Source organism: Gossypium raimondii, chromosome 3 (assembly GCF_025698545.1).
Source record: "Gossypium raimondii isolate GPD5lz chromosome 3, ASM2569854v1, whole genome shotgun sequence".
Classification (NCBI taxonomy): domain Eukaryota; kingdom Viridiplantae; phylum Streptophyta; class Magnoliopsida; order Malvales; family Malvaceae; genus Gossypium; species Gossypium raimondii.
This window is the reverse complement of record NC_068567.1, coordinates 62,411,054-62,435,856: the sequence shown is the minus strand read 5'-3', so window position 1 is coordinate 62,435,856 and position 24,803 is coordinate 62,411,054. Positions and strand designations below refer to the sequence as shown.

Below are 24,803 nucleotides of genomic sequence, written 5' to 3'. Positions count from 1 at the left end.
TATACAATATTAAGCTCGAAATATTTAATTTTAAAATTGAGATAAATATCAAAATTATATATGAATTTTGATTTTGTGTAATTTTATAACATGAAATTTTGACTTGATTCAATTTTCACAAAACCATTGACAACATGATCGAATTAGCAACATTTTATGTTGATATATTACATACACAAACGATTTTATTAATTTGATATGAAAATAAATATATGTATTCATTTCTTTAAAATGTGTACAATTTAATCAAAATTAAATATTTCATGTATACATATGAACCACGTCCAAGTTTCATTAGTATAATTACACCAAATCAAAGTTCATGTATCAAATTGCAAATTAGATCAACGTTTATGTATAAATTTGATATTTATTCCTTAAAAAATTTAAGGGCGAACTACAACCAATGTTACTAAACTATTAATAAGTTCATATTTTGGTCATTCAACTTCAGAAAGTTACAAAATAGTGATTGAACTATTTAAAAGTTTTCATTGAAGTCACTGGATTGTTAAAATCGATGTTGTATAACCTTCTCTGTTTGCACCACCTTCACCAATTGAAAACTCATATTCTTTTTTTTCTTCTACAATTCAATTTTTTTTATGAAATAATTTTGAACGTCACGAATTCATGAAGTAAAATCTAAACAACTTTCTTTCTCCAATCTTTGACACTAACCGTCAGATTGACTTGTATCTAAGGTATGTTATTTTACTCGTCGAAAGGTATTGATTCACTGTACTAATTGTCGAATTATTGATTGGATCATGCTAGCTAGACTTAAATGACATTGAGTGTAGTTTAACGGAAAATTTATCCAAATTTTCAAAATCCGATTTGGATTTTGCTAGTTAAGCATTTCTAGGTCGGATCCGACCGACCTAAATTCAATTGGGCTGTAACTATGAATTATAAGCCCATTCTAAAACCTTTCTTCCTTGACAAAACCCTAAATGTTTTCTGCCATCGTCACTGAGCTCTGATTTTGTTGATCGATTGAATATCGGTTTAAAAGGCTTTGCTCTGGAAAGTCCATTACTTTAATGATGGATCCTTTAATTGAGAAAACAGGTCAACATAAACCGGAATCGGCGCTAGAAACGCCGTTACCTCTTCAACGGAACGCCGTCAACAGCTCAAAGCCGGCCCCGAAGCGGTTCGTCAAGAACCAAATCCCTGACTCGATCCTCAACGACGCCTCCCTTAACGCTGCCATTTTGGTCCTTCCTTCCAATTACAATTTCGAAATCCACAAATGCGTTTGGCGCGTTCGTTCCACTGGCGCCAAGCGCGTCGCACTCCAGTTCCCTGAAGGTCTCCTGATGTACTCCCTTGTTATCTCGGATATCCTCACTTCTTTCGCTGACGTCACTCACTGCTTTATCCTCGGCGACGTCACTTACGGCGCGTGCTGCGTCGACGACTTATCCGCCGTCGCACTTGGCGCTGATTTGTTGATTCACTATGGCCATAGTTGCTTGGTTCCTATTGATGCAACTAAAATTCCTTGCCTTTACGTCTTCGTTGAGATTAAAATCAACGTCGACGGTCTCGTTAACACGATCAAACACAACCTTGGTTCTTCCAAAGAATCAATTGTCCTCGCTGGGACGATTCAGTTTTCCTCGGCGATTAGATCGGCAAAGCCAGAGCTGGAAAAACGAGGATTTAGGGTTTTAATTCCTCAGTCAAAACCATTATCAGCTGGTGAGGTTTTGGGTTGCACCGCTCCCAAAATCGGTTCCATTGCAAATGCTAATGAATCCGTGGCAGTTTTTGTGGCGGACGGGAGGTTTCATTTAGAGGCGTTTATGATTGCGAATCCAGGGATCAAGGCATTTCGATACGATCCTTATTTAGGGAAGTTGTTTTTGGAGGAATACGATCATAAAGGAATGAGGGAAACACGAAGGAGAGCGATAGAGAAGGCGAAGAGCGCTAAAAGTTGGGGGATCGTGTTGGGTACATTGGGGAGGCAAGGCAATCCGAAGGTTTTAGAGAGGTTAGAAGGGAAAATGAAGGAGAAAGGATATGATTATACTGTCATTTTGATGTCGGAAATTAGTCCGGTTCGGATTGCTTTGTTTGAAGATGCGGTGGATGCTTGGGTTCAAATTGCTTGTCCTCGGCTTTCCATTGATTGGGGTGATGCATTTTTAAAGCCTTTGCTGACTACATTTGAGGCAGAGATTGCTCTTGGGGAGATACCTGGGTGGTGGGAGAAAGACGGTTGTGGTTCTTGTGGAAATGGATTGAGTTGCAGCGAGAGTAAATCATGTTGTGGTGATGGCAATGGAATGAAGGATTTTCATGGTGATTATCCCATGGATTATTATGCACAAAATGGTGGGGAATGGAATTCATCTTATGTGAAAAAGTCAGTTCGTCTGATGAGGAGAAACATTGCGCCTTCCTCCGGCAACGGTGCTGCCATTTAGTAGCTGCTGCTTGGGGAGGTTTAAAGCTCTGCATTCATGTCAGCATTGCTAACTCTACTTAATGCCATTTCTCTGTCTAATTTACATGTAATTTACATGAGTTTTGATCTGTAGTTGTTATTCTTTTTTCATGTTTACACCTTGAAGTACAATATCATAGAACGTGCTATACTGCAATACAGATAGATCAGTTGAAGTTATGTGTTTGTTGCTGTTTCTTTATGTGTAGAAAGCAAGCATTTCACTAATATTGGATGGACTATTCCATTTTAGACCATGTTTGGATATATCCTTCATTATTTACATTTTTATCCTGTGTAGCATGTCCCCAAATGGTTTACAAAATACGTACAATATTTCTGTTCCATACTATGATTCCGAACAGGCCACATTTCTAGTAATCATGCCAATAATTTGTCCTTTAAATTCCTTTGAGTTTAGGAGGCCATATTGTGGTAAACCATTGATGGTTATGCATTAGTCTTAGAGGCCATGATGTGATTTACATTCTTTTAATTTTGATATTTAATCCTACAAAGTAAAAAGATTCTCATTTTAGGATTTAATGATTTACATTTTACATTCTTTTGATTTTGATATTTAATCCTACAAAGTAAAAAGATTCTCATTTTAGGATTTACATTCTTTTAATTTGGGTCAGATAGATGATAACAAAGAAACCCTTCAATTAGGCATTGGAGACTTCAACCACCATGCCCTGGGTATCTTGTCTCAACCACTATGCCTTGGTTCAACAAGATGTGATACTTCTGTCATCATGTAAATGTCATCTTCTGCCATTTGTACATAAAAGGGAAAGCACAGCAATCCCTATGAAAATTTTGTTTGTTAGCTAGTATACTATTAAGCATTGAGAACAATAAATACGAAGGCATTAGGCATTGGACAAATAGACCATCTTTCACCAATTTCTACCGTTACTAAAAATGCAAGCTTCAGCTCTAGTATTCAGTAATGCTCTGGTGATTCTTCTAATTTTTAGTTCTTGCACTTCAGTTCATTCAGATGATAACGTGCATGTGAGCATCAAGAACAGATTAGGCAATGGAAAGAACTTAACCTTACATTGCCAATCAAAAGATACCGATCTCGGAGAGCAAAATGTTGCCGATGGGAGCGAATATGGATGGGATTTCACCCCCAATGTATGGGGAACTACATTGTATTACTGTGGTATGGGATGGGAAGAGGTGCAGCAGTATAATTATGATGCATATTCCTTTCAAAGGGACTTTGTTCGTTGCGTTAGCCAATGTTCTTGGCTGATTTCGGCTGAAGGCATTTACGGGTTGAACGGAAACACAGGGTTCTGGGAATTTGCTTACAACTGGTCAAGTTGAATGCTTTGTATCATTTCTCAAGAAAAATAATACATATTGGTTTTCAAAGATAAAGCTCTTGAATCGTGACATGTGTGTGATTTTGTAATCGCTTATGAATCCTCTTTTTAGAAGTCTAATCAAATTGCATCTTACTCTCGCTACTTAAAAAATAAATAAACTAGTTATCTTTGAATGTTAATTCAAAGAATATATTAATTTTTATTAAAATTTCATCTACTTATATTGTTAAATCTAGCATGACAATGATACATAGTATGTCAACGTGTACATTATATTGATATACATAAATCAATTTTAATGGATGGAAATTTTAGTAGGAGTAGTTTGCTTTTTAGTTTAATGCACTGAGATTAATTTATTCATTTTTTGAGTAAAGGGGTAAAATACAATCTAATTCCTAATAGACTATTTTTATGGTACTGTTATCATCTATATTTATATTCCTCAGCATTGATTTCATCATGAATGCTTAATGACTTGCTTTCAAAATAAATTTATGGCAGATGATCTGAGAAACAATACCAAAAGAAAAGTACTTGACCTATAACAAAATCCATAGGCAAACTACCTAGTTCCATGCAAAATACAGTACAAGCCACTTGAAAACAACTGAAATTTCGGCATCTAAAAATCGGAAATCTAACCATGGAGAGCACCCGAAGCATCAACTATACGTATCAGCTACGTCAATGTGGACTTCGGTTTAGAATCGTCTAAATCAGAAGCACTTTCGGTGAACAATTGCAGGGCCCGATTCATCATACTCACCCTTGGAAATCCACATCTGCAGCGTAAGAAAACAGAAAATAAGCAACAGAAACTCAATTAAGTACACCTAATTATACTTAAAAGCACAAATGTTACCTGCTGGAAGGTGCTAAGAGATGCTAAAATGGATCCTCCGATCCAGACACTGTATTTTCTTTCTGGAGGTGCGACCACTTTGATCTTCATGCTGCTAGGGGCAAGAGCTGTGATTTCCTTGCTCATCCTATCGGCAATACCAGGGAACATGGTTGATCCACCGCTAAGCACGATGTTTCCGTATAGATCCTTCCTGATATCAACGTCACACTTCATGATGGAGTTGTATGTAGTTTCATGGATTCCGGCTGCTTCCATACCAATCAGAGATGGTTGGAAGAGTACTTCGGGGCAACGGAACCTCTCTGCTCCAATTGTGATTACTTGTCCATCAGGCAATTCGTAACTCTTTTCAATAGCAGAACTACTCTTGGCAGTCTCCAATTCTTGCTCAAAATCGAGAGCAACATAAGCAAGTTTTTCTTTCATGTCACGAACAATTTCTCGTTCGGCAGTTGTTGTGAAAGAGTAGCCTCTCTCGGTTAAGATCTTCATCAAGGAATCCGTAAGATCACGACCAGCAAGATCTAACCGGAGAATAGCATGGGGAAGGGCATAGCCTTCATAAATTGGCACTGTGTGGCTCACACCATCACCGGAATCCAAGACAATACCTATTCAAATATACGAGAACAAAGTTAATACTAGATAAAGGGAAAAGAAAAGTATCATAGAGGCCCCTATACTAGAAGTTAAATCACATTTCACCCACTCCACTCCAAAAATGGGCAAATTGATCTTTCCTATTAAAATTTCCATCCATTTGTACTATTAAAAAACAATAAAACCAGTTATCATAGCTATCGATAGATACCTGTTGTACGACCACTGGCATAAAGTGAAAGAACGGCCTGAATAGCAACATACATAGCCGGCACATTGAATGTTTCAAACATAATTTGGGTCATCTTCTCCCTATTAGCCTTAGGGTTTAGTGGTGCTTCTGTAAGAAGTACCGGATGTTCTTCAGGGGCAACACGCAGCTCATTGTAGAAAGTATGGTGCCAAATCTTCTCCATATCATCCCAGTTACTAACAATGCCATGTTCGATAGGGTATTTTAAGGTAAGGATGCCTCTCTTTGATTGTGCTTCATCACCTACATAAGCATCCTTTTGACCCATCCCAACCATGACACCCGTGTGCCGTGGGCGACCAACAATACTAGGGAACACAGCCCTAGGGGCATCATCACCAGCAAAACCAGCCTGCAAATACAAGAACATATCCGGCATCGGCATTGTTAAATCAGCCATTAAGCGAAGTTCGTATTCACAGTTCAATAGATTTCACCGTAAGAATATAAATTCGACCTATGAGCATCAGAAAGATAATTCACCAACCTTAACCATTCCAGTTCCATTGTCACAGACAAGAGGTTGAATATCCTCATCCGCCATCTCGTATTAACCTGAACAAGGAATCGGGATTAACGGACCAAATACGAATCATTTATTAGAGAATACTTCAATTATAGACAACTCTTAAGATAAACACACTCCAAATATCGGACCAAATACAAATCATTTGTTGTACTTCATATTCGTTATCCCTTTTACAGTTTACGGATACTAATCATTTCAAAGTTGATGGCTGTCTCCCAACAATATAACGAGAGACAATAAGATTCGAACCTATTAAATGGAACCCGATTTCTGATTAACATGAATCATCCATTATAAAAGCATGAAATTGGAATTGAACATGTATTGCACCGTATTATATCACTGAGCATATAGCAAATTCCATGGGATTTGAATTTTTTCAAGCAAAATACAAATCCCAAAGTTTCACAAAGATTTAAATGAACTGCGAAGAGCTATCAACTCTAAACATGATGAAACCACAAACTTCATATTTTGAAAGCATAAAACAGTATAGATTAATAGAGCCGAAACTTTAGGCAGATCTAAAATCACCAAAACACATAAACTTGACAATTTGACACTCAAACCAGTTCAAATGCAAGACAAAGATATGCTTAGATCCCCAGAAATATTTAGACATAAATAAGCAAAGAAAACGAAGTTATATAGATCAAATGAAATCATTTTACCTTTGTTTAAGCAAAAAAAAAAACCGCTTAGCTTCTGTGCTTTTTGAAATGAGAGGATATGAAAAAGAAAATTTTGACTGAGAATTTGAAAATACAGAGAAGGGTAAATGTTAGCACTTAGCAGCGGTTTTTATATATAAATCAGAGTGAAATGCAAATGAAATTCAACCCAAATTCAGTTTAAGCCTTGTTTGGCTGCTGAGAAAAAGATAAATTATTCTGAAAAAGGTGCAGCGTGGAAAAGAAAAGAAAACGAGTTGGAAAAAATGTAAAAGAAGAGGAATTTAGGTGTTTTTGTTGGATTTTTCAGTATCCAAAGTCCAAATAAAGGCGCTATTTTGCCGTCCAAATTTCAATTTCAAATGGTGCATCGATTTTAGTCATGTGATGATGTAGTCACAAGATTTTATCCAGGGTAAAAGTACCATGAAGAGCCTTCCATACTTAAAAAATGACAAATTAGTCCTTTTAACATTAAATCAAATAGAAAAATAAGGTAAATTACACTCAAGGTCACTAAATTATTTGTAAGTTTATATTTTAGTCACTCAATTTTAAAAAATTATAAAACTATCACTAAACTATTCAAAAGTTTTCATTTAAGCCACTAAACTATTTAGATTTTTTTTATTTAAATCACTAGATTGTTAAATTCTTTTTTAAAGTTCGATAAGCGACGATTTGAAGATCGGTACGGTAGATCAATACCCATCAACTAGTTGAAGAACATACCTTAGATCTAAGCCAATCTGACAAATAATGTAAGAGATCAGAGAAGAAAATTATTTGGATTTTCGTGAAAAAAATTGAATCGTAGAAGAAAAGGAAAAAAATTGGTGTAGGAGGTGCAAACGGAGAAGGCCAATATGAGCAATTTTAACTGCACCGGCAAATAATAGAGAGGCACATAAAGTAAATAAAAAATGAACCTTATTATTATAAATCAAGTTATTAAATATTTCGAGCAAATCTTGAAATTCAAAACTTTCCGTAAACCACCTATCCGATTAGTTAAGAAATGAAAACTTTTGAATAGTTCAATAACTATTTTGTAACTTTTAAAGTTAAGTAGTCATAACGTAAACATACTAATAATTTAATGACATTAGACATAGTTTAACTTGGTTTTAAATAATAAAACGAGTTGTGCGAAGTGAATTTTATTAATAGTATCGATATTAATATAATGATAAAATTATACTTTAATCCCCTTAAAAATATATAATTTAATCTTGATACTCCTAAAATAAATTTCTGGTTTTATCCCTATTTACAGTAACCTAAAATACACACATATGGCATCAACTGTTATTCTCAAACCTCTCATTGTCATTCCATAGTTCCATCAATCGGACTACGGCTCCGATTCGGTCATAACACGGCACTTTGAAGAGGCGAAAGCCGCTTAGCTTGTTTGAAAACGAAGCATAAACGTTTGTTCGTAACACTAATACGGAAAATATACATCGAATTACTTACGATGGAAGCTGATCCTGGTCTTATAATGGGTCACTATAACCGAATGAGCTTCCTAGATTCAGATTCGAAGCTTGATGAAGGGAGATTTTGATGGTGTGAGTTTGAGATGATTTGTATATATCGATACACTCCTCGAGGTCGGCATCGCACGTCAAAAGAACCCATTCATTGTCGTCGTCCAAGTACTTGAGATTGATTCTGTCGACATCTTCGATATTGAAATGCTTCGCGATCTCTCGTTGCAAGTCTATAAAGCCCCAATTCGGTTGCAAACCGAACAGTAACTTGACTTGTCCGAACATAGCTTTTACTCTCAAGTCACCCCCGGTTTGATGTTGAAGTAGCTTCATCTCGTGTTGATTTGAGGCGTGCAATTTGGCATCGCCGATAACACTCTTTAGCGGTCCACCAGGATCTTCCATGCCACCTAAGGCATTGATTCTAGTACTTTGCTGTTTCGCTCCGCTGGAACAACATGTACTTGAACCGGAGCTTTGGCTGGATGAAGAAAGTGGAGATTTCGAAGCAGTGGCTTCTTGGCTAAACATGGCGGTCTCAAGTCGAGGTTCTGAAGACATAGAGTGGTTACTGAGCTTCAATGTCGAAGAAGGAACGTTGTTAGAAAAGTTTGGTGAGCTTAGTTCAGGGAAGCTCGAATAGAATGACCCGATTTGAATGGCTCCCTCTGCACCTTGAACCGATTCGATCACGACTTGGAGCTTTCTTAAAGAATGGCCTACCTTCTTAATTTTTCGAGACGGCCATCGAGTGATCCCGTGTTGCCTGCATATCCTTTTCAGGGTAGTCGGGCACACTGCAAAATGCATCATTGTTTTCCGGTCATTTAAATTACTCAAAAAAAAACTAGTTAACTTGTTCGTCAAGTTAACTAGAAATTGAGACAAGAATATGAAGGCATCTAACTATAATGAAATATTTTCGCACCACCAATACTCTTAGCAGCATCTTTAAGACTCCCTGCAAAGTGCCGCCGAAGATCCTGCAAGCCGATTGTTTTCTCGGTCTTCTTTCGTTTCTTCTCGCCTGCTTTTTTTCCGTCTAAAACCTGATGCCCACTGTCAACTCTATTGGTTCGAGCATGTTGGTGAACCTGTCTGAAATCCAATTCTTTTTTATATTCCCACGAGGACGATATGCCTTTACCCTTTTCTTGCGCCTCCATCATGTGAGCAATCCATGATGACGATTCCACCGGAGAGTCCTCTTTTGATGAAAAAATCCTGACTTCAGTTTCTTTTTTATTGGATTTGAACATTTCCTTAACCGGCAATATAACTTCTTCCTCAAGCTCCTTATCCACGATTACTTGCAAGCTACGGCAAGCCTGCTGCATAAAACCGGACAATGAGTTTATCATACGCTTTTGTGCTTCGCTGTCATGACAATCCTTCGGTAAGAACAGCTCCAAAACAAACACAACTGATCCCGTAAAAGCACTTTGTAGCGGGATAGCTACGGCAGCTCGTAACCCGAACATCCTAGCATGGTGAGAAAGAGGATAATTTGTCTTACTGAAGGCCGTTATATCAGTTGCGAAACATTGTTTGTTCGTCGTAAACGCTCTACCAACAATACCTTGGCCTCGAAACAACTGGTGTTCGGAACACGCTTCTAGGAATCCCGTAAGGCCTTCATCAGCCACGAAACAAAAGGAACCCGAGGTCGAAACGCAACAATAAAAGTTCTTATCGGAATGCTGGGATGGTGCCCATGTTAGAGCCAAAGGCAGTTCATATCTCTTGCAGATGGATCTTAGAACCTCGGTTATCTCAGGCAATGCGACTCGATATAACTCGTTATAACCCTGTGAATAAGGAGAAACTCGGTTTTTGTCTCGGAAATGAAATGATAAAAACTATGAAAAATCCAAACTATGCTATTCCTTTAACCTTAACATTAGGGGGAGTAAAGCAATGTGAGCTCCTTAGATCAACAGCCTGCAAACAAATATGCTTTATTTAAACAAGAATATGAGTAATATAATAAACAAATATACATGACCATTGGCTCTTCTGAAAGGTTTTCTTTATTTATTTTTTTTAATTTACTTTTCTAGAAAATGAAAAGTCAATTACTATGTAAGGCATATAACAAATTTGTTATTATTAAAATAGAAAAATGAGAAAAAAGTTTAGGAACCGTCGTTGCGATCGAGTGTAAAGAACCCGTAACGGACGTCTATGAAGTATGCCACCAGTATGAAACATCACATACAGAATCCAAAACATGTCCTAAAATTCAATATGCAGATTGCAGGCTGTAATGTTACTATGATTCATGATGTTCTTTACTATTGTTTCGGTTCTGTTCGAGGACTTTTGTGGATAAAAAGATGTCCTAAATTCAATATGCAGATTGCAGAGTGCATGCTTCGATTTTACGATGAATCATGCAGTTTATTCCGATTGTTTCCTTTCGGTTCCAGGCCTTCTATCAATAAAATCATGTCCTAAAATTCAATATGCAGAGTGCATACTATAATGTTACAATGTCTCATATGGTAAATGAAAGGAACACAGGTAAAAAAAGGAGACCTCGAGAGCTTTGCAGACATGTTCGAGTTCGGGCCGATAATTGATCTTTTGAGTACACGAGACGATCTCGACAACGCCCAAACAAGTTCCACTCCCTTGTTCGAAAAAAGGAAGAGCAAACGATCCACCAACATTGTACTTTTGCGCCAACCCGACACGCCGATATTCGTCTCTTCTAAAGAAACGAACATCAGGTGTCCATTCAGGCAACTTCCCCAAAAAAACACGACCAGGCAACCCAATCGGTCCCTCCGAATCCTCCTCGGCCGGGAAGCTGTATGATTCTGAAACATCTCGAAAGATTTCGAGACTCTTACAATTCGTATTCAACGAGTAAGGCTGGCCTTGGGTTGTAAGAACATGCTTGTCTCCTTTTTTAACAGGCACCCAAATTTGTATAAGCACACCATCTCTACCTTTTGTTGATTCCTTCAAATACAAAACAGCCTGCATTAGTCGAGACATAGATGTAACTGCTCGGTTTTCAGATCGACAAAGGTCCAGACTAGCCTGTCCTCGATCCGAATTTATGTTGAAACCTTCAAATAAGAGTTCATCAATGAAATCCATATCCATGGCAGCATCATCATAAAATCCAACATCACCTTCCATGTTCTTAAAAACCATCTAACATCATGAACAAAAATTAAAACACTTTGTAAAAAGAACAAAACCCCATTGTTTAAAACTCTTTGTTTCTTACAAATTCCAGACTTTTACTAATAATTGACACACAAACAAAAGCAGTTTGGTTCATTGAGTGAAAAGCAGTGATTTTATCATTAGTTTTTTTTTTTTGTATCAATGGTGGTGGTGACTATGGAAAAAGCATAAAGACCCCACATTGAAGAATATATCAGATTTCTTTTCCTTTTTCTATAGTGGTTTAAGATTATTTACGAATTCTACACCATAAAAAGACACTGTTGCAAAGCAGAGAATTAAAATGAAAAAAAAAAGAGGAGAAAAAAATCTGGGTTCTTTTTTTTTTGTTTGTTTATCTTTCTATAAAGTAGGTTGCTTGAAGGAGATTCCTGACTGTGAGTTTGCATAGGCGGTGCGTTTATCTGTGGTTAGTGTAAAAATGACGGTGAGATTAAATACTGTAACAATACTGTAGTGTGAGACAAAAAGTAAGCTAAATGCATTGCATCGCATCTAAATCCACCTAAGTTGGTTTTGTTTTGTCGCTTCACAATCCATTTTCCTTCTCTTTCTATAATTAGTAAAAGTGTAATTCCAAAATTAGTTACTTATGTTTGTGTACATTTATGTTTTGGTTATTCAATTTTAAAAATTATTATTAGGTCATTACATTATGAATGTATTATCTAAATAAATTTTCTGATTTTTTTATAAATTAAATTCATTAATTCATTTAATGAATGAAACCATGCAATTTAGAAAAAAAAAAAAGCGAACACTCATCGTAGATGGTGAAAGACAAGTTCCATAAATACAACAAAGGCTTTAGCCTCAGTATCAATAGAACATTACGAAACGTGGAAAATTGGTTTTGTCACAACTCAAGCACGACATATGTGAAGTGATTGTAAGCACTTAATACGATAAGGAAATCAGCCTCAAATGGTCCAAAGCGGTGAGCAAAAATCGACAAAAGTATCGAGTATTCACCAAACTAAAGATTACATGCATAAACAAGGCTAAAAAACATGCTACAAGAGCAGACTTCTCTGAATTTTAATTTTAGGTTAAACTGCACGATTAATCTCTATACTATTTTTTCAATTAATTCTTTTTTGATTAGCCTCTTTTAAAATAAAAAGGGAAAAGACATGAGAGCACAATTGTTTTATTGGAAAGGAAAAGGAAAATAAATTAAAGAACTAATTGGAGAAAGTACAAGGACTAGCTATATAAATTTCCCTAAAATATAGATAAATTTACATAAATATAAGTGACCAATTCTGTAATTTACCCTTAATAAAAACGAATCTCAAGCCCAAAGTGATTATATAAGAGAAGGGTCATCAATTGAATTTTTATGCAGAAAATGGTTCAAACACACTGTACAAATGGCTCTCAAGATCTATGGGAGGCCACGGCTGAGCTCTCTTGTACCTGTTTCTTTTTTTTGCTCGAGTCGCCACGTCCGAGAGCAATTAATGTATTAGCCATTGGTTAACAGTTTCATAATCATTAATTAATGCTTGATTAAAGCAAATTAATTATGTGTTTAGGGTTTCAACGTGGAAACCTCCAGCTGAGTCATGTACTGTTTTGATTAATTAAAAGTTTAGCAGAAAACTAGAAATAATAATAAATTGAGAGTTCCTTGCATCTGATTGCTTGAGCAAAACAAGGCAGGCCAAACACTTGTTGCTTTATTGGAAACAATTAACAAATTTACCTACCATAAATTTTTTTTTTTATCAAATCTTAAACTAACATATATGCCCATTGATGACTTCATATACTTCATGTAAAATCTCTTACCATGTACTTCTATATATATATATATAATTGTGAGATGTGACATGCTCATCATTCATTTCGTCCCTTGATTATGTGATCGGGGTAGGGGCGAAATTAATTTATTTAGGAGAGGGAATTAAATTGTATATTTTTACGAGAGCTAAAATGTAATTTTATCATTTTAATAGCTTATATATTTACATTTTTAAAGGACTAAATCAAAATTTTATCATTTTTTGATGGGTCGAAATATTATTTATTTATTTATTAACTTAGAAATTTATAAAATTTAAAGGGTAAAAAGTTGAATTTCACATTTCAGAGGGGGCGAGCCCTTGCCAGCCACCCCAAGGCCCTTGGTTGAGGGTTTGATCCCCACTAGCGAGAATGTTGTGCATTTCGTGACTAATCGTTTATCTCTTTAGAGAATACCTGGGTAAAAAAATTAGTCATTACAGTAAAAGATGAATACTTTGATTTTGACCAATATATATCATATGATATAAATATGAATAATTTACGAATGTCTATTAGGTCAAGTAATAAAAAGTTTGATGTCTCTTAGAAAATGTATCAAGTTCAAATCTTGTGAAATAAAAAAACAATATCGAGAGGATTTTGACCTGGCATTTAAGAGTTCAATTCGACTCAACTTTTAATTTAGCTGAGCACAAAATAATTATCGAGAGAATTTTTATATGTGTATATATATGAATTATTTGTGGAAATGATGTTATATTATTTAATGACTCTGATTAGTCATTGAAAGAGAAAGAAAGTGTTAAATATATAACCAACCTACGACTTCATCTATAAGTACTAAATGCTGATTTCATTCACAAAAATTGCATTTTGGGTTCATAATTTATAGGTTAAATTGAGGTTTTGGTCCTTTTAATATGTTTAAAGTTTAAATTTAATTGTTTTATTTTTTACTTTTATAATGTCATCAGTTAATCTAAATAGTTAGACGGTTAATTATTGATGTCATTAGTTGATACAAAAGAAAATTCATGTTTGCATGATTAGTTAGGACTGATGCTTTAAAAGAAAAGGCCGAACATTTTAAATTGATGATCAAATCATGTCAAAATTAAAATCTAATAACTAAACCCAAAATTTAAAAATAAAAAGGGACCAAATTTAAAATTTAACCTATCAATTATAAATTAAACACACAAAACACCATTAAATATGGTGTGATAAAATATACAAACCCTAATTACCCTAAATTATTGTTTATTGTTTTAGTTTAATGAGATGAGTTTGAGAAGGCTAACCTCATCCACATGTTTCCTCCTTAAACATTATTATATTTTTATAACTTTATCACAAGATTAAAAGAAAATCAATATCTTTAATTAATGGAATATAATTCATGATCAGTCATTTATTTATTGAAGAACACGATTAGTAATTGCTATCGACGAAGAACACCTTGATTTTGGAAAAACATTAATATTTTAATTCATTCATATAATTATCGTTTATATGTATATAAGCAAGCAAGAGGTATTGAAACTTGAAAAAGTCAACTTTGGGTAATTACAGATGTATACTTGAAACTTTAATTTTAATTTAATCATACACATTTAAAGAAATAGATACATCAATTTATTTTAATATTGGATAAATATCATTATTTATGTATGCAATATATAAACATAAAATGATGTTATATGAATAATTATGTTAATAATTTACAAGAATTGGATCAAATCAAAATTTCATGTATAAAATAACACAAATTCATATATACAATTACACGTTAAATTATAATTTATGTATAATTTTAAAATTTATCCATTGAATCAATGCAAGATACTAAATGGGATTCATTTTGATATTATATATAGATTCTTATTCATTTTTATATATAGTTTACTAATTTTCGCTGACGTCAATTATCAAATAATTAATTTATATAAACATTTCAATATTTTTATTTTTATTTTATTTATAGTTGAAATGGAGTTCCATAAGAGGGAATTTTTAATTTGTTTTCTAATGTTAATGATTATATATAATAAAAAAAATCCACATGCATATTATGGTTTCATATATGATGTGGGATTGAGTTGGAGATGAAGATGCATAATCCATTAGAATTATTTAATTTAAGGGTAAATTGTTAAAATAGTGACTTTTGTTCGTCTTAGGTTACATTTTAGTCACTTACGTTATCGTTTTGTTACGAAATAGTTACTCTGCTGTTAAGATTTGTTACTTCCCAAACGACAGTTCGACGTGAAAGTTTAAATGGGTTTTAAATGCCAACATGGATGTCCAATTGAAATGAGAATTTTTTTTTATAAAAATAGAATACAAAATTTTACCCTAAAACCTGATTTTCTCCAGTTTTAAAGAAGCAACAGTTGAGTTTTTTTTTTTGTTACCATCAGAGATGAGAAGAGCAGAACGACAGAGAAGAAGAAGAAGAAGATGGATGCACCAACCTTTATACCTGCTTGCAATTGTGGTTGCCCATAATACACAAATAAACAAAGATGAAGTATGTCCTTTTTGTCTATCACATATATGGAAAAACATAAAAATATAAATCACCTTTTTTGCAAAAAAAAAAACCATAATATCTAAATCCAAAACCCAGACAAAGGAACAAAAAAACCTATTACTTACTGTAATTCATGTCTGAACCCTTCATTGAATTTATCATTTGTTCTTCCTTTTTGAATAAAAAATCCAAACGATTGAGGGAGCATTTAATTTAATTTCTACTGTTTCAATTCAATAAAGATGACTATAAAAATGAATGGTTTTTTTAGTCAAAATGGAAACGAAAACTAAAAGAAAGAGGAGACCAAGGATTCTTTTTTTCCGGTTCAAGGATTAATCTAATACATTTGTTTTGATTATTTCGGGAAACCAAAATAACATTTCCTTTAATTGAAAATTCAATTAATTAAATTTATTTAATTAAAAAATAAATTAATTTACTTGGCTGGACATCCTTGTTGGCATTTAAAACTCATTTTAACTGTCACGTCGGACTGTCATTTGAGAGGTAATAGATTTTAACGGCAAAGTGACCATTTTGTAACAAAACAATAATGTAGGTGACTAAAACGTAACCAGTTGAGACAAACAAAAGTGACTGTTTTGATAGTTTACCCTTAAATTAATTAAGTTTTACAAATACAATATATCAATTAATTAATAATTATCTTATACATAATTATTTTTAATTTATTTGTGGTTGGAAATGGAGTTTCATCTGCTTATATAAGAGGGAAGTTTTAAATTTTTTTTAATGTTAATGATTATATAAAAAATCCGCATGCATATTACGATTTCATATATGATGTGGGATTGAGTTGGAGATGAAGCTGAATAACCCGTTTGGATTATTTTATTTAATTTAATTAAGTTTTACAAATATAATATATCAAATATATATTTTATTATATAAGAGGGAGTTTTATTTTTATTTTTAATTTTAATGATAATATATAAAAGAATCCCCATGAATATTAAGGGTTCATATATGATGTGGGATAGAGTTGGAGATGAAGATGAATAATCCATTACAATTATTTAATTTAATTTAATTTAATTAAGCAGACGAGCTTAAGTCATTATAGTTGTTAGATGACTGGTTGAATTATTCAATTTATAATTTATTAATCTCTTAATTAACATTTTAAACTCAATTAATTGATTTTATTTTATTTTTCATATCATGCTTAATGTTTTTTTTCATTTTTTTTTCTAAGCCATTTGCTTATTTTTTGTTTTGCCCAGTGACGGTGTTAGTCTTTGGGTTGACTATCGTTCGTCTTTTTTTTTTCCCTCCCACTAATAATTTCTTTCTTTCTTCTTCTCATTCACTCTACCTGTCTTATCTCTTTCCAATTTGTAGATTTATTTTGTGGGTATCTTTGTTGTCTTCACAAGTTGTGATGAATAGATGATAGCGCATGTCGTTCACTAAAACTCCACCAGCCACTAGTAGTTTTTCTTAGAAAGTGAGTGGCTTTTCATTGGCTTTTTAATCTGATTCTGTTTTGAGAGTATTTCAAAATAATAAATGATTTCACGAGTTGATTTGGACCCGTGTTGTCTTAAGTTTTATATGTTTTTTTGTTTGCTTTTTCATTGTTTAATAAGTTTTCAGTTTTAAAAATCTTTGCCTGCTCTTGTGGGACGTTTTTTTAGTCTTACTTATACATGTAAACCTTAGTTTTACAGGTAATTTTAGGGATGATTTTGTTGCCGTCCTCTCTAGTTTGGTAAATGCTCGACTCTTTTGTCAATTTTTGCTTGCCACTTTGGACCATCCGGGGCTGATTTCTTTACCGTATTAAGTGCTTGCAATCACTCCAGATATGTCGTGCTTGAGTTGTGGTCAAGCCAATTGTCAACGTGTCATTATGTTTTGTTGATGTTGATGCTAAAGTCTTTATTGTATTGATGGTGCTTGTCCTTCACTATTTACAACGAGTGTTTGTTTTTTTTTCTCCTGAATTGTACGATTCCATTCATTGAATAAATTAATAAATTTATTTTTTTATAAACCAAATTGACTAAAAAAAAAGCTTGGCCTTAAGCTTCGAGCTCAATCTACCCAAATGACTTGTTTTAATTATTAAAAATAATAAAAAATTATTTTATATAAATTTAATTTATAAAATATTTTATATAATTTATTATTTTAAAATAAAAATGAATCCAACAATTTAAAAATAAAAATAAAAATAAGTTAAAAAGAAAAGAGCATCCCAGATTCCCAATAATGCAATGAAAGGACATATTCTACTTCCACCTTACAAACAAAATATAAGGTTCTGGCTTCAATTTTAGATATCACCTTTAAAGATTCATACATGATCATGCCAATATAAGTAACTGTTTCAAGTGATATTTATCAAATCATTCACATAGTTGGATTCTTTGAGCCTTGATTTGGTGATGATGAAGTATAAGAATTTTATTTTAATGTGGAATTCGATATATGAAATTTGAATTATGATTCATATGTATAAATGTTTGTGTATGTAACATTTAATGTAAAATTGTGTTAATTCGATAATGTTAGTAATATTTAATAAAATTATACAAAATCAAAATTTACATGTGACATTACACGTTAAATCAAAGTTCATGCATAGTTTTGATATTTATCTCGGACTAAACTATAATATTTCTATTTTTGGAAGTTGCCCATGCTTTTGAGGTCTTGTCTTTTTTTGTTCAATATAGAAGATTCCTTTAAAAGAAGACTAATTGAAGTATAAAGAGACAAAGCCTCCAAAAAGAACATACAACAAAGGCCAAGGTATGGCCCAACCAAAAATGAGACCCTAGTTGCTGCTCGCCATTGCCGATGTCACAGCCCGAGGAAGAGAGGGAAAGGGCTTTGGGAGAGAGTGAGAGGTTATTGCAATTGGCCCAATCGCAAGCGTGCCTCTAGTGAAGCCTATAAAAGACGTTGAAACCGTCATATTGTTGGGAAGGAGAACAAATGGAGGAGAGACAGCCGAAAACATTGGCAATGTAGCCACTAGAAGCGATGACACCAAGGATTGTCGAGATGTGAGACTAGTGAGGGGCCTTGGGGAGGGACCGGCGTCGAACCACCATGAGAAAAGAGGCTTCATTGAAAACAAAGACAAAAGATCGAGGAAACTCCTAGTCGAAAATGGAGAGACTAGCTTCAAGGAATCGTGGAAGACCACGAAGAAGCCGGAAGCAATGCCTCTCGCCATTCTGATCATAAGGAAATGGCGCAAAAAGAAAAGAGGGATCAGCCGCACCGACGAAGGTGAAAAGAAAAACCCTTTTAAAGGGTTCATTCCATTTATCCACATAATAATGGTTTTATAAGTTTAGTACGTGATGTTTCCAAGCTTGATGCTGATAAAAGTAAACAAAATTCGAACTTGAACTGGCTTTACTCAAAAAATTCAAACAACTTAAACTCATAAAAATTAACTCGATCGAAAACCAGATTAATCCAAGCTTATAATCATCTTTCGAGTATCTTATGTTTGCCATGGAGCTCAAAACTGTAACATATTCAAATTTACGTGAATTCAATCAACTTAAGAATTAAACAAAATAAAATCAAAACTATTATTCAACAATTAAATTTGGGATATATATATATATATATATATATATATATATATAAACTAAATACACTGTCAAATATCAGTATACAGAAATAATTCTAAACCCTACATTCAACAATAGTGTAAACTCTCATAAACTTAAACTCAAATCCAAAGCCATGCAAGAAGAATATGAAGAAGATGAAGCATTTTCAAGTTCAACAGGTGGTGTTGGAGCAGGCAAGTTCAAGTCCAGACAACCACCTTGTCTTGGTTCAAAATGGTTCAATGACGGTTCATCATTTTTGTCCCAATGGCACCTTTTATGCCCACCCAAAGCTTGTCCACTTGAGAATACCCTTAAGCAAATGCTACATTTATGTCCCAAAAACATCACCGTTTTGTCATCGACCTCGTAGCCGCCATCAGTTCTAGTTATTGCGAAACAACCTTTTACGTTCTTGTGGCTAGCCCTATGACCACCTAATGCTTGGTGTGACCCGAATACCTTCTTACAACTCGAACATTCGAATCGGAAAGTGTCGGTTTCTTGAACCATGTTGGGTTCAGTCTCGCTGGTAGTACCATTAGCCAACATCAACAAGGACGCTGCGATAACATGGTCCTCTTCGGTCATCGAAGACTCTATATCATTCATTTCCTTGACAGGGGAAACGGGACGGCGATATTTCGGAGGAGGATTAATCCCACGCCATTGTCGTTCAGGGTGACATCGCATGTGTCCGAAAAGTGCTTTCCATGACCAAAACTTCTTCCCGCATTCACTACAAGGCGGTGTGATCTTCGGCGCGGAAGGGTCGGGTTTTTTAGTATATTTAGGCCTGGAAACAGGACTAGAACTGTTCGGGAACCCAGTGGTATCGACCTTCATCGATTTGGACCGTTTCTTCTTGTGATTCTGATCACATTTCACCAACGCGATGTCATGTTGCGAAACAGAAGAAGGGAATCGAAACCCGGAATCGGAGCCAACGTTTTCATTCATTTCGAAACAATGAAAAGAAGAAAAAAGAGTGTAATATGGTGGATGAATGGATTATGTAAGGAAGTGTTGGTGTCGGCAGTTAATAAAGGAGTAAGGGACAAGAGGGGAAGTGTTTTGAAATTGGGCGGTTATTTTGTGATTCAGTTAGATGTTGGAAACATGGGGTTAGTTACCTTTTGGCCTTAGCCAATTACCGTGGGTTATGCTTCACTGCATTTACCCTGTAAATCCTAGAGTTGTTTTGTTTCACCAAAAAAATATATATATATTAAAAGTTATATTTATTATCAAAAAATAACATACTAAGTCCCTAAATTAAGCCCAAACTTTCAGTTTGATACTAAAACTTTTTTTTTTGTTTAACTTTGATATTTAAAGTATTATTGTCGTTCTAGTTTACTTCAAAAAAGAAAACTTGCAATAAAAATATAATACGTGACACATTTTTATTGTACATTGGTCAAATATATATATATATATATATATATATATATAAAATCGGTGTAAATGATAATTCAATTATCAAATTGGAATAAAAAATTAAGTGCAAAGTAATAAAAAAAAAAGTATAGTTTAATAATTACACATGTGAATTGGATAAATTAGAATGGTTTAGGATTGTGTCAAATTGGGTCTTTATATTTTTGAGTCATTTCGAGCTTGTTTAAATTTGTTATCATTTCGAATTATTTTGGCGATGTTTTTGAAATTATTTCGATGGTCAAATCAATTGACCAATTCAACTAGTCTTATCAAACCAGTCTTACCAGTTCAAAACTAACAAACTCTTTAAAATTTCAAAAAAATAAAAAATTATAAAAACCGATTCAACCGCCAATCCAGTTAGTTTTTAACTCAGTTCAACCAATCTGGACCAGTTCATAAGTCAATTGATTTTCTACCCCTTACTAGACCGGTACATCGGCCGGTTCTTGATCTAACTAGCTGATCCGGTCCGATTTAGAAGTTTTAGGGTTAGTCATTTTAATTTGACACTTGAGTTTAGGTAATTTCGAGTTACTTATTCAAATTATTTAAAATTCGGATATTTTAAGCTTATATCATTTCGAATTGAAATCATTTCAAACTAATGCAAGAATTGACATTAAAGGTATGCTTGAACTTGACCCTGAAATAGATGAAACCCAAATTTAACAGTGCAAACTAGGCTTAATACAAGCAACTTAAAGGATCATTTTCAACAGCTAAAGAAGAAAGAAACTTAAAAAAGGATCATTTCAGAACACATATGACAATACAGTTTTAAGTGTACTGTCCGTACCTTTTCGCTATGAAAATACACGGAATTTTCGAGATAAAACTACAGTAAATACCGCATTAGCCAGCAACTGCAGAACAACTACAAAGAACGAAGATCAGAACAAGTGCGCACGTTTGTGCACCGGTTTTTCTATTACAACTTACAACATTGGTTACCTTGTGATACTTTTTATTTGTACGATTGATCCGGTTGATTCGAGGGTGCTTTAGCTATCTTCATGGTTTTTCCCAGGACATTTAAAACGGCAACACGCTGCAACTCTTTCGCTGTAACGACGGGGAAGAACAATAAAGCACAAAGAACAATATGAATGCTACTAATTGCGATAATTACCGACTGATTATGATGATGGAATGTTATAATTTATAAACACAGTATATCTATACATTCATACAGATAATTGTACGAAAAAGTAATACACGATGCACACGTAAATTACCTTCTTCCAGTGAGAGCTGAATCGATCTTTTTTCGAGTTCTATAGCATGTTTACTGAGTTCAACTGCAGAAAGTGATTGAAGCACTGACAACATAACACGAAATGACTTTGTAACATAAGATTTTTACGATTGGGAGAGTAGATACAGTAAGATTGGTAAAGCACCATGAAGGCCTATGTAAAGAGTCGGATTGCATTTGGCCCTCTCTACTAAAAAAATGGACAAATTAATCCCTGTATGTTACATCAAAGAGCAAATTCATCCTTCTGTTAAAAATTTCATCTATTTTTACTATTAAAAAATGGGCAAATTAGTCTCTATATGTATAGGGACCAGTTTTTAGCAGAACAAATTGATGAAATTTTTAACAGGGGACTAATTTGTTCTTTGATCTAACATATAGAGACTAAATTGCTCATTTCATGAGTAGAGGGAGCAAAATGCAACCGACTCCTAGTACAGGGGCTTCCATGGTATTTTTACCGGTAAGATTTGATTCATTGAAAATACGGACATACTCTGGGTATAATCCTCTAGATCGGACTGGTCCAACTTTTTCAATAGCATCTGCAAATGATAATACCGCTCTTCCCAGTGAAGCTTCTTAAATCCATTCGGACTATCCAATGCAGAGGCTGAGGAATCGAGCGTATGTTGATTGGATTCCAAGGGTGGTGCTAATCTCGTAGCAGATTTTCCGAGAGGTATAGGCACTGAAGGTTTGGCAGATGAACTTGTCAAGGGCGCCATCGGAAGTGGTGCAAATGCTGGAAAACAAGAAACTTTAGGCTCCTTTATTTGGGGCTTTTGTTGGTTAATTTCCTCCACTTGACCACCTGCAGGCCTCGGCTGTTGGCAATTACTTGTGCTGCTACAGTCCAAAGCACAGTTTTTCGCTAATTCTGCTTCGGGTTTTCTACGCACATAAACAAGATGCCCGTTTATAGCACTACTGCTCGGAGATTGGCAGCGTGAAGGACTCACAGGACATTCAGGGGCTGGTCTCTTATTTCCAGAAACCTTAGCAGGATCGATAACAGGTCCTCTATCTTTAGAAAATGAAGAGCTTCCCGTAGAGTACGGCACAGTTCTGTTTTCGTTCTGCAGATCTCTTAATGGTGTCTTCTTTGTACCAACCAGAGGTTGCTTATCACAAGTCGGCAAGTTACTTTCAGGATTCCGCAGCCCGTATTCACTAACTTTAGAGTCTATTGTTTGTTGACCCATCTGGTGATTTTTTTTTTTCTGATCAAGGTAATAAATTGACCATGGTCATATAACTGAAATCAAATCAAAACTGAAGATGCGGTTCTTAAACTAAAAACGGATAATTTTTCCGACCTGAATGACCAGATATAGCTTTTCTTTTTGGAATTTAATGCATACTGCTTTTCCATAATTGACAAGCACAAGCCCAGACAAACAAACATATCAGTGTTAGCTTTTGGCTTAAACCGAAAATAACGTAAAATTTGATCAGATTCATAAAAACCAAGCAGATCATGGCATAAATAATAGCAAAAATAGTAACGAAACTATACTAACAGGCCATTTTTTTTTAGTAACATAAAATGAAATTCACACAAATGTAAGACAATCCCTTGAAATTTTATGATTGTGATATCACATTTTGTTTTATCATGTATAACGTTTACCACTTGAACCTTCTCTTCATGTTCGGGGTCATGTCTGAGAACAATAATACAAAACAACCTATTCAAAACACTTTAAAAGAACAAAGTATCTGACTGATTTTCACAAGACAAAGGAGTTTTTTCATGCAACGAGTTTGGCCTTAGCCGGACATGTCTCGAGGGAAGTGAATGATCTATGGTTTGGAATCTCTTCTAGTTAGTAACTACGGATGAATATCGAGGCAATTCGATATTAAGGATCAAGGAAAACTACCTATGTTTTGCTAACAATAGCAAGGTACACTGCCCTCGGCTCTGTCAAAATTGAAATAGTTTTACCTGATCCATTAACAATCACCATAGATGGTGAAGCTATTGCTAAGGTCGGGATTTCTAACCAAATTAATGTATCAAAACCGGAACTCAAAACATTTGGGAATAAAGTTCATACTTAAATGCATTTACAAATGGATCCTCAAGTTTGGAATCAATAATTTTTTCAATTCCAAACAAAGAAAACTACAGATTTCAAATAAGCTCCATAAAATTTTATATGGAATTCATTAAACAATATTTAGAATGCATTTTAAGTTTGAATTTCTCTTAAATAGAAACAAGATACAAACTTGGGCAAATACAAAATATAACAAATTAGGTCATTTTTCACTCAAATCAAACAAAGAACATTTTAACCCAACAAAAGTCAGAATTGAAGATTATTTCAATTGAAGATTATATCAATCAAAGATACAAATACATCACATATTGCAAAAAATACAAAAGACCCAGTACCCAGGGTGTTTTCTTAAACACAAATTAATCAACTTTTCAAGACATAGGTTCTTCAAAATGCATTAAAGGAACAATACCCATTGAATCAAAATGCAAAAATCAGCACAAAAATGGGAATATTTATGCAATTATATTGAAGTTGATCATATTCAAAACATTCACAATTACCCAACGAATAAGAACATAAATAGGAGACGAATAAAGCAAATGAAGTGCTGCAAGAGGAAAATATATAGAAAATATTGAATTAAAACAAAGATAGAGAAGACATTTTACCTTAGCTCATTTAAAACGCAGAAATAGAGAAAATAGAGAGAGAAAGATCGGTTTTTTCAGTAGGCAAGGAACTTTTGCCTCTAACGAAGTAGTTTAATTTACCGTTT

At 34.2% G+C, this 24,803-nt stretch overlaps 6 protein-coding genes across 10 annotated transcripts; 2 read left to right on the top strand and 4 right to left on the bottom strand.

The window, feature by feature from the left end:
• The first annotated feature begins 942 nt into the window (after positions 1–942).
• LOC105795453 (uncharacterized) lies at positions 943–3,625 on the top strand. The gene is made up of 2 exons (XM_012625082.2): positions 943–2,479; positions 3,459–3,625. Exon 1 carries the CDS (start codon positions 1,047–1,049, stop codon positions 2,439–2,441), a length of 1,395 nt encoding a protein of 464 aa, XP_012480536.1. The 5' UTR covers positions 943–1,046; the 3' UTR covers positions 2,442–2,479; positions 3,459–3,625.
• LOC105795455 (self-incompatibility protein S1) lies at positions 3,389–3,802 on the top strand. The gene has a single exon (XM_052628975.1). The coding sequence runs from the start codon at positions 3,389–3,391 to the stop codon at positions 3,800–3,802; it is 414 nt and encodes a 137-aa protein (XP_052484935.1).
• A 457-nt stretch (positions 3,803–4,259) lies between these two features.
• On the bottom strand, positions 4,260–6,999 carry LOC105795454 (actin-100). The gene is made up of 5 exons (XM_012625085.2): positions 6,726–6,999; positions 6,013–6,080; positions 5,484–5,877; positions 4,670–5,283; positions 4,260–4,589 (listed from the first exon to the last, which is right to left on the bottom strand). The coding sequence occupies exons 2-5, from the start codon at positions 6,067–6,069 to the stop codon at positions 4,524–4,526; spliced, it is 1,131 nt and encodes a 376-aa protein (XP_012480539.1). The 5' UTR covers positions 6,070–6,080; positions 6,726–6,999; the 3' UTR covers positions 4,260–4,523.
• A 1,022-nt stretch (positions 7,000–8,021) lies between these two features.
• Positions 8,022–11,498, bottom strand: LOC105795452 (protein NLP2). Its single transcript, XM_012625081.2, has 4 exons — positions 10,760–11,498; positions 10,115–10,162; positions 9,150–10,029; positions 8,022–9,018 (listed from the first exon to the last, which is right to left on the bottom strand). The coding sequence occupies exons 1-4, from the start codon at positions 11,384–11,386 to the stop codon at positions 8,225–8,227; spliced, it is 2,349 nt and encodes a 782-aa protein (XP_012480535.1). The 5' UTR covers positions 11,387–11,498; the 3' UTR covers positions 8,022–8,224.
• A 7,919-nt stretch (positions 11,499–19,417) lies between these two features.
• Positions 19,418–20,272, bottom strand: LOC105795450 (zinc finger protein ZAT3). The gene has a single exon (XM_012625080.2). The coding sequence runs from the start codon at positions 20,270–20,272 to the stop codon at positions 19,418–19,420; it is 855 nt and encodes a 284-aa protein (XP_012480534.1).
• Positions 20,273–21,478: 1,206 nt separating this feature from the next.
• Positions 21,479–24,794, bottom strand: LOC105795449 (uncharacterized). 5 transcript variants are annotated; one of them, XM_052628771.1, is made up of 6 exons: positions 24,697–24,794; positions 23,336–23,379; positions 22,513–23,239; positions 21,994–22,077; positions 21,710–21,820; positions 21,479–21,632 (listed from the first exon to the last, which is right to left on the bottom strand). In XM_052628771.1, exons 3-5 carry the CDS (start codon positions 23,219–23,221, stop codon positions 21,723–21,725), a joined length of 891 nt encoding a protein of 296 aa, XP_052484731.1. In that variant the 5' UTR covers positions 23,222–23,239; positions 23,336–23,379; positions 24,697–24,794; the 3' UTR covers positions 21,479–21,632; positions 21,710–21,722. The 5 variants fall into 5 exon arrangements, with proteins under 5 accessions (XP_052484731.1, XP_052484728.1, XP_052484727.1 ...); XM_052628768.1 differs by having other exon boundaries at positions 21,479–21,621; XM_052628767.1 differs by having other exon boundaries at positions 21,479–21,820.
• Positions 24,795–24,803: the final 9 nt, after the last annotated feature.

Coding starts and splice junctions, on each gene's coding strand:
- LOC105795453 (XM_012625082.2), top strand. CDS start 1,047: ATGATGGATCCTTTAATTGAGAAAACAGGTCAACATAAACCGGAATCG.
- LOC105795455 (XM_052628975.1), top strand. CDS start 3,389: ATGCAAGCTTCAGCTCTAGTATTCAGTAATGCTCTGGTGATTCTTCTA.
- LOC105795454 (XM_012625085.2), bottom strand. CDS start 6,069: ATGGCGGATGAGGATATTCAACCTCTTGTCTGTGACAATGGAACTGGA. Junction 5,284..5,483: donor TGCCAGTGGTCGTACAACAG/GTATCTATCGAT, acceptor ATATTTGAATAG/GTATTGTCTTGGATTCCGGT. Junction 4,590..4,669: donor CTCTTAGCACCTTCCAGCAG/GTAACATTTGTG, acceptor CTTACGCTGCAG/ATGTGGATTTCCAAGGGTGA.
- LOC105795452 (XM_012625081.2), bottom strand. CDS start 11,386: ATGGTTTTTAAGAACATGGAAGGTGATGTTGGATTTTATGATGATGCT. Junction 10,030..10,114: donor TTACTCCCCCTAATGTTAAG/GTTAAAGGAATA, acceptor CCTTATTCACAG/GGTTATAACGAGTTATATCG. Junction 9,019..9,149: donor TGCTGCTAAGAGTATTGGTG/GTGCGAAAATAT, acceptor TGCATTTTGCAG/TGTGCCCGACTACCCTGAAA.
- LOC105795450 (XM_012625080.2), bottom strand. CDS start 20,272: ATGAATGAAAACGTTGGCTCCGATTCCGGGTTTCGATTCCCTTCTTCT.
- LOC105795449 (XM_052628767.1), bottom strand. CDS start 23,221: ATGGGTCAACAAACAATAGACTCTAAAGTTAGTGAATACGGGCTGCGG. Junction 22,078..22,512: donor TCTAGAGGATTATACCCAGA/GTATGTCCGTAT, acceptor TTATGTTGTCAG/TGCTTCAATCACTTTCTGCA. Junction 21,821..21,993: donor TCAGCTCTCACTGGAAGAAG/GTAATTTACGTG, acceptor CCGTCGTTACAG/CGAAAGAGTTGCAGCGTGTT.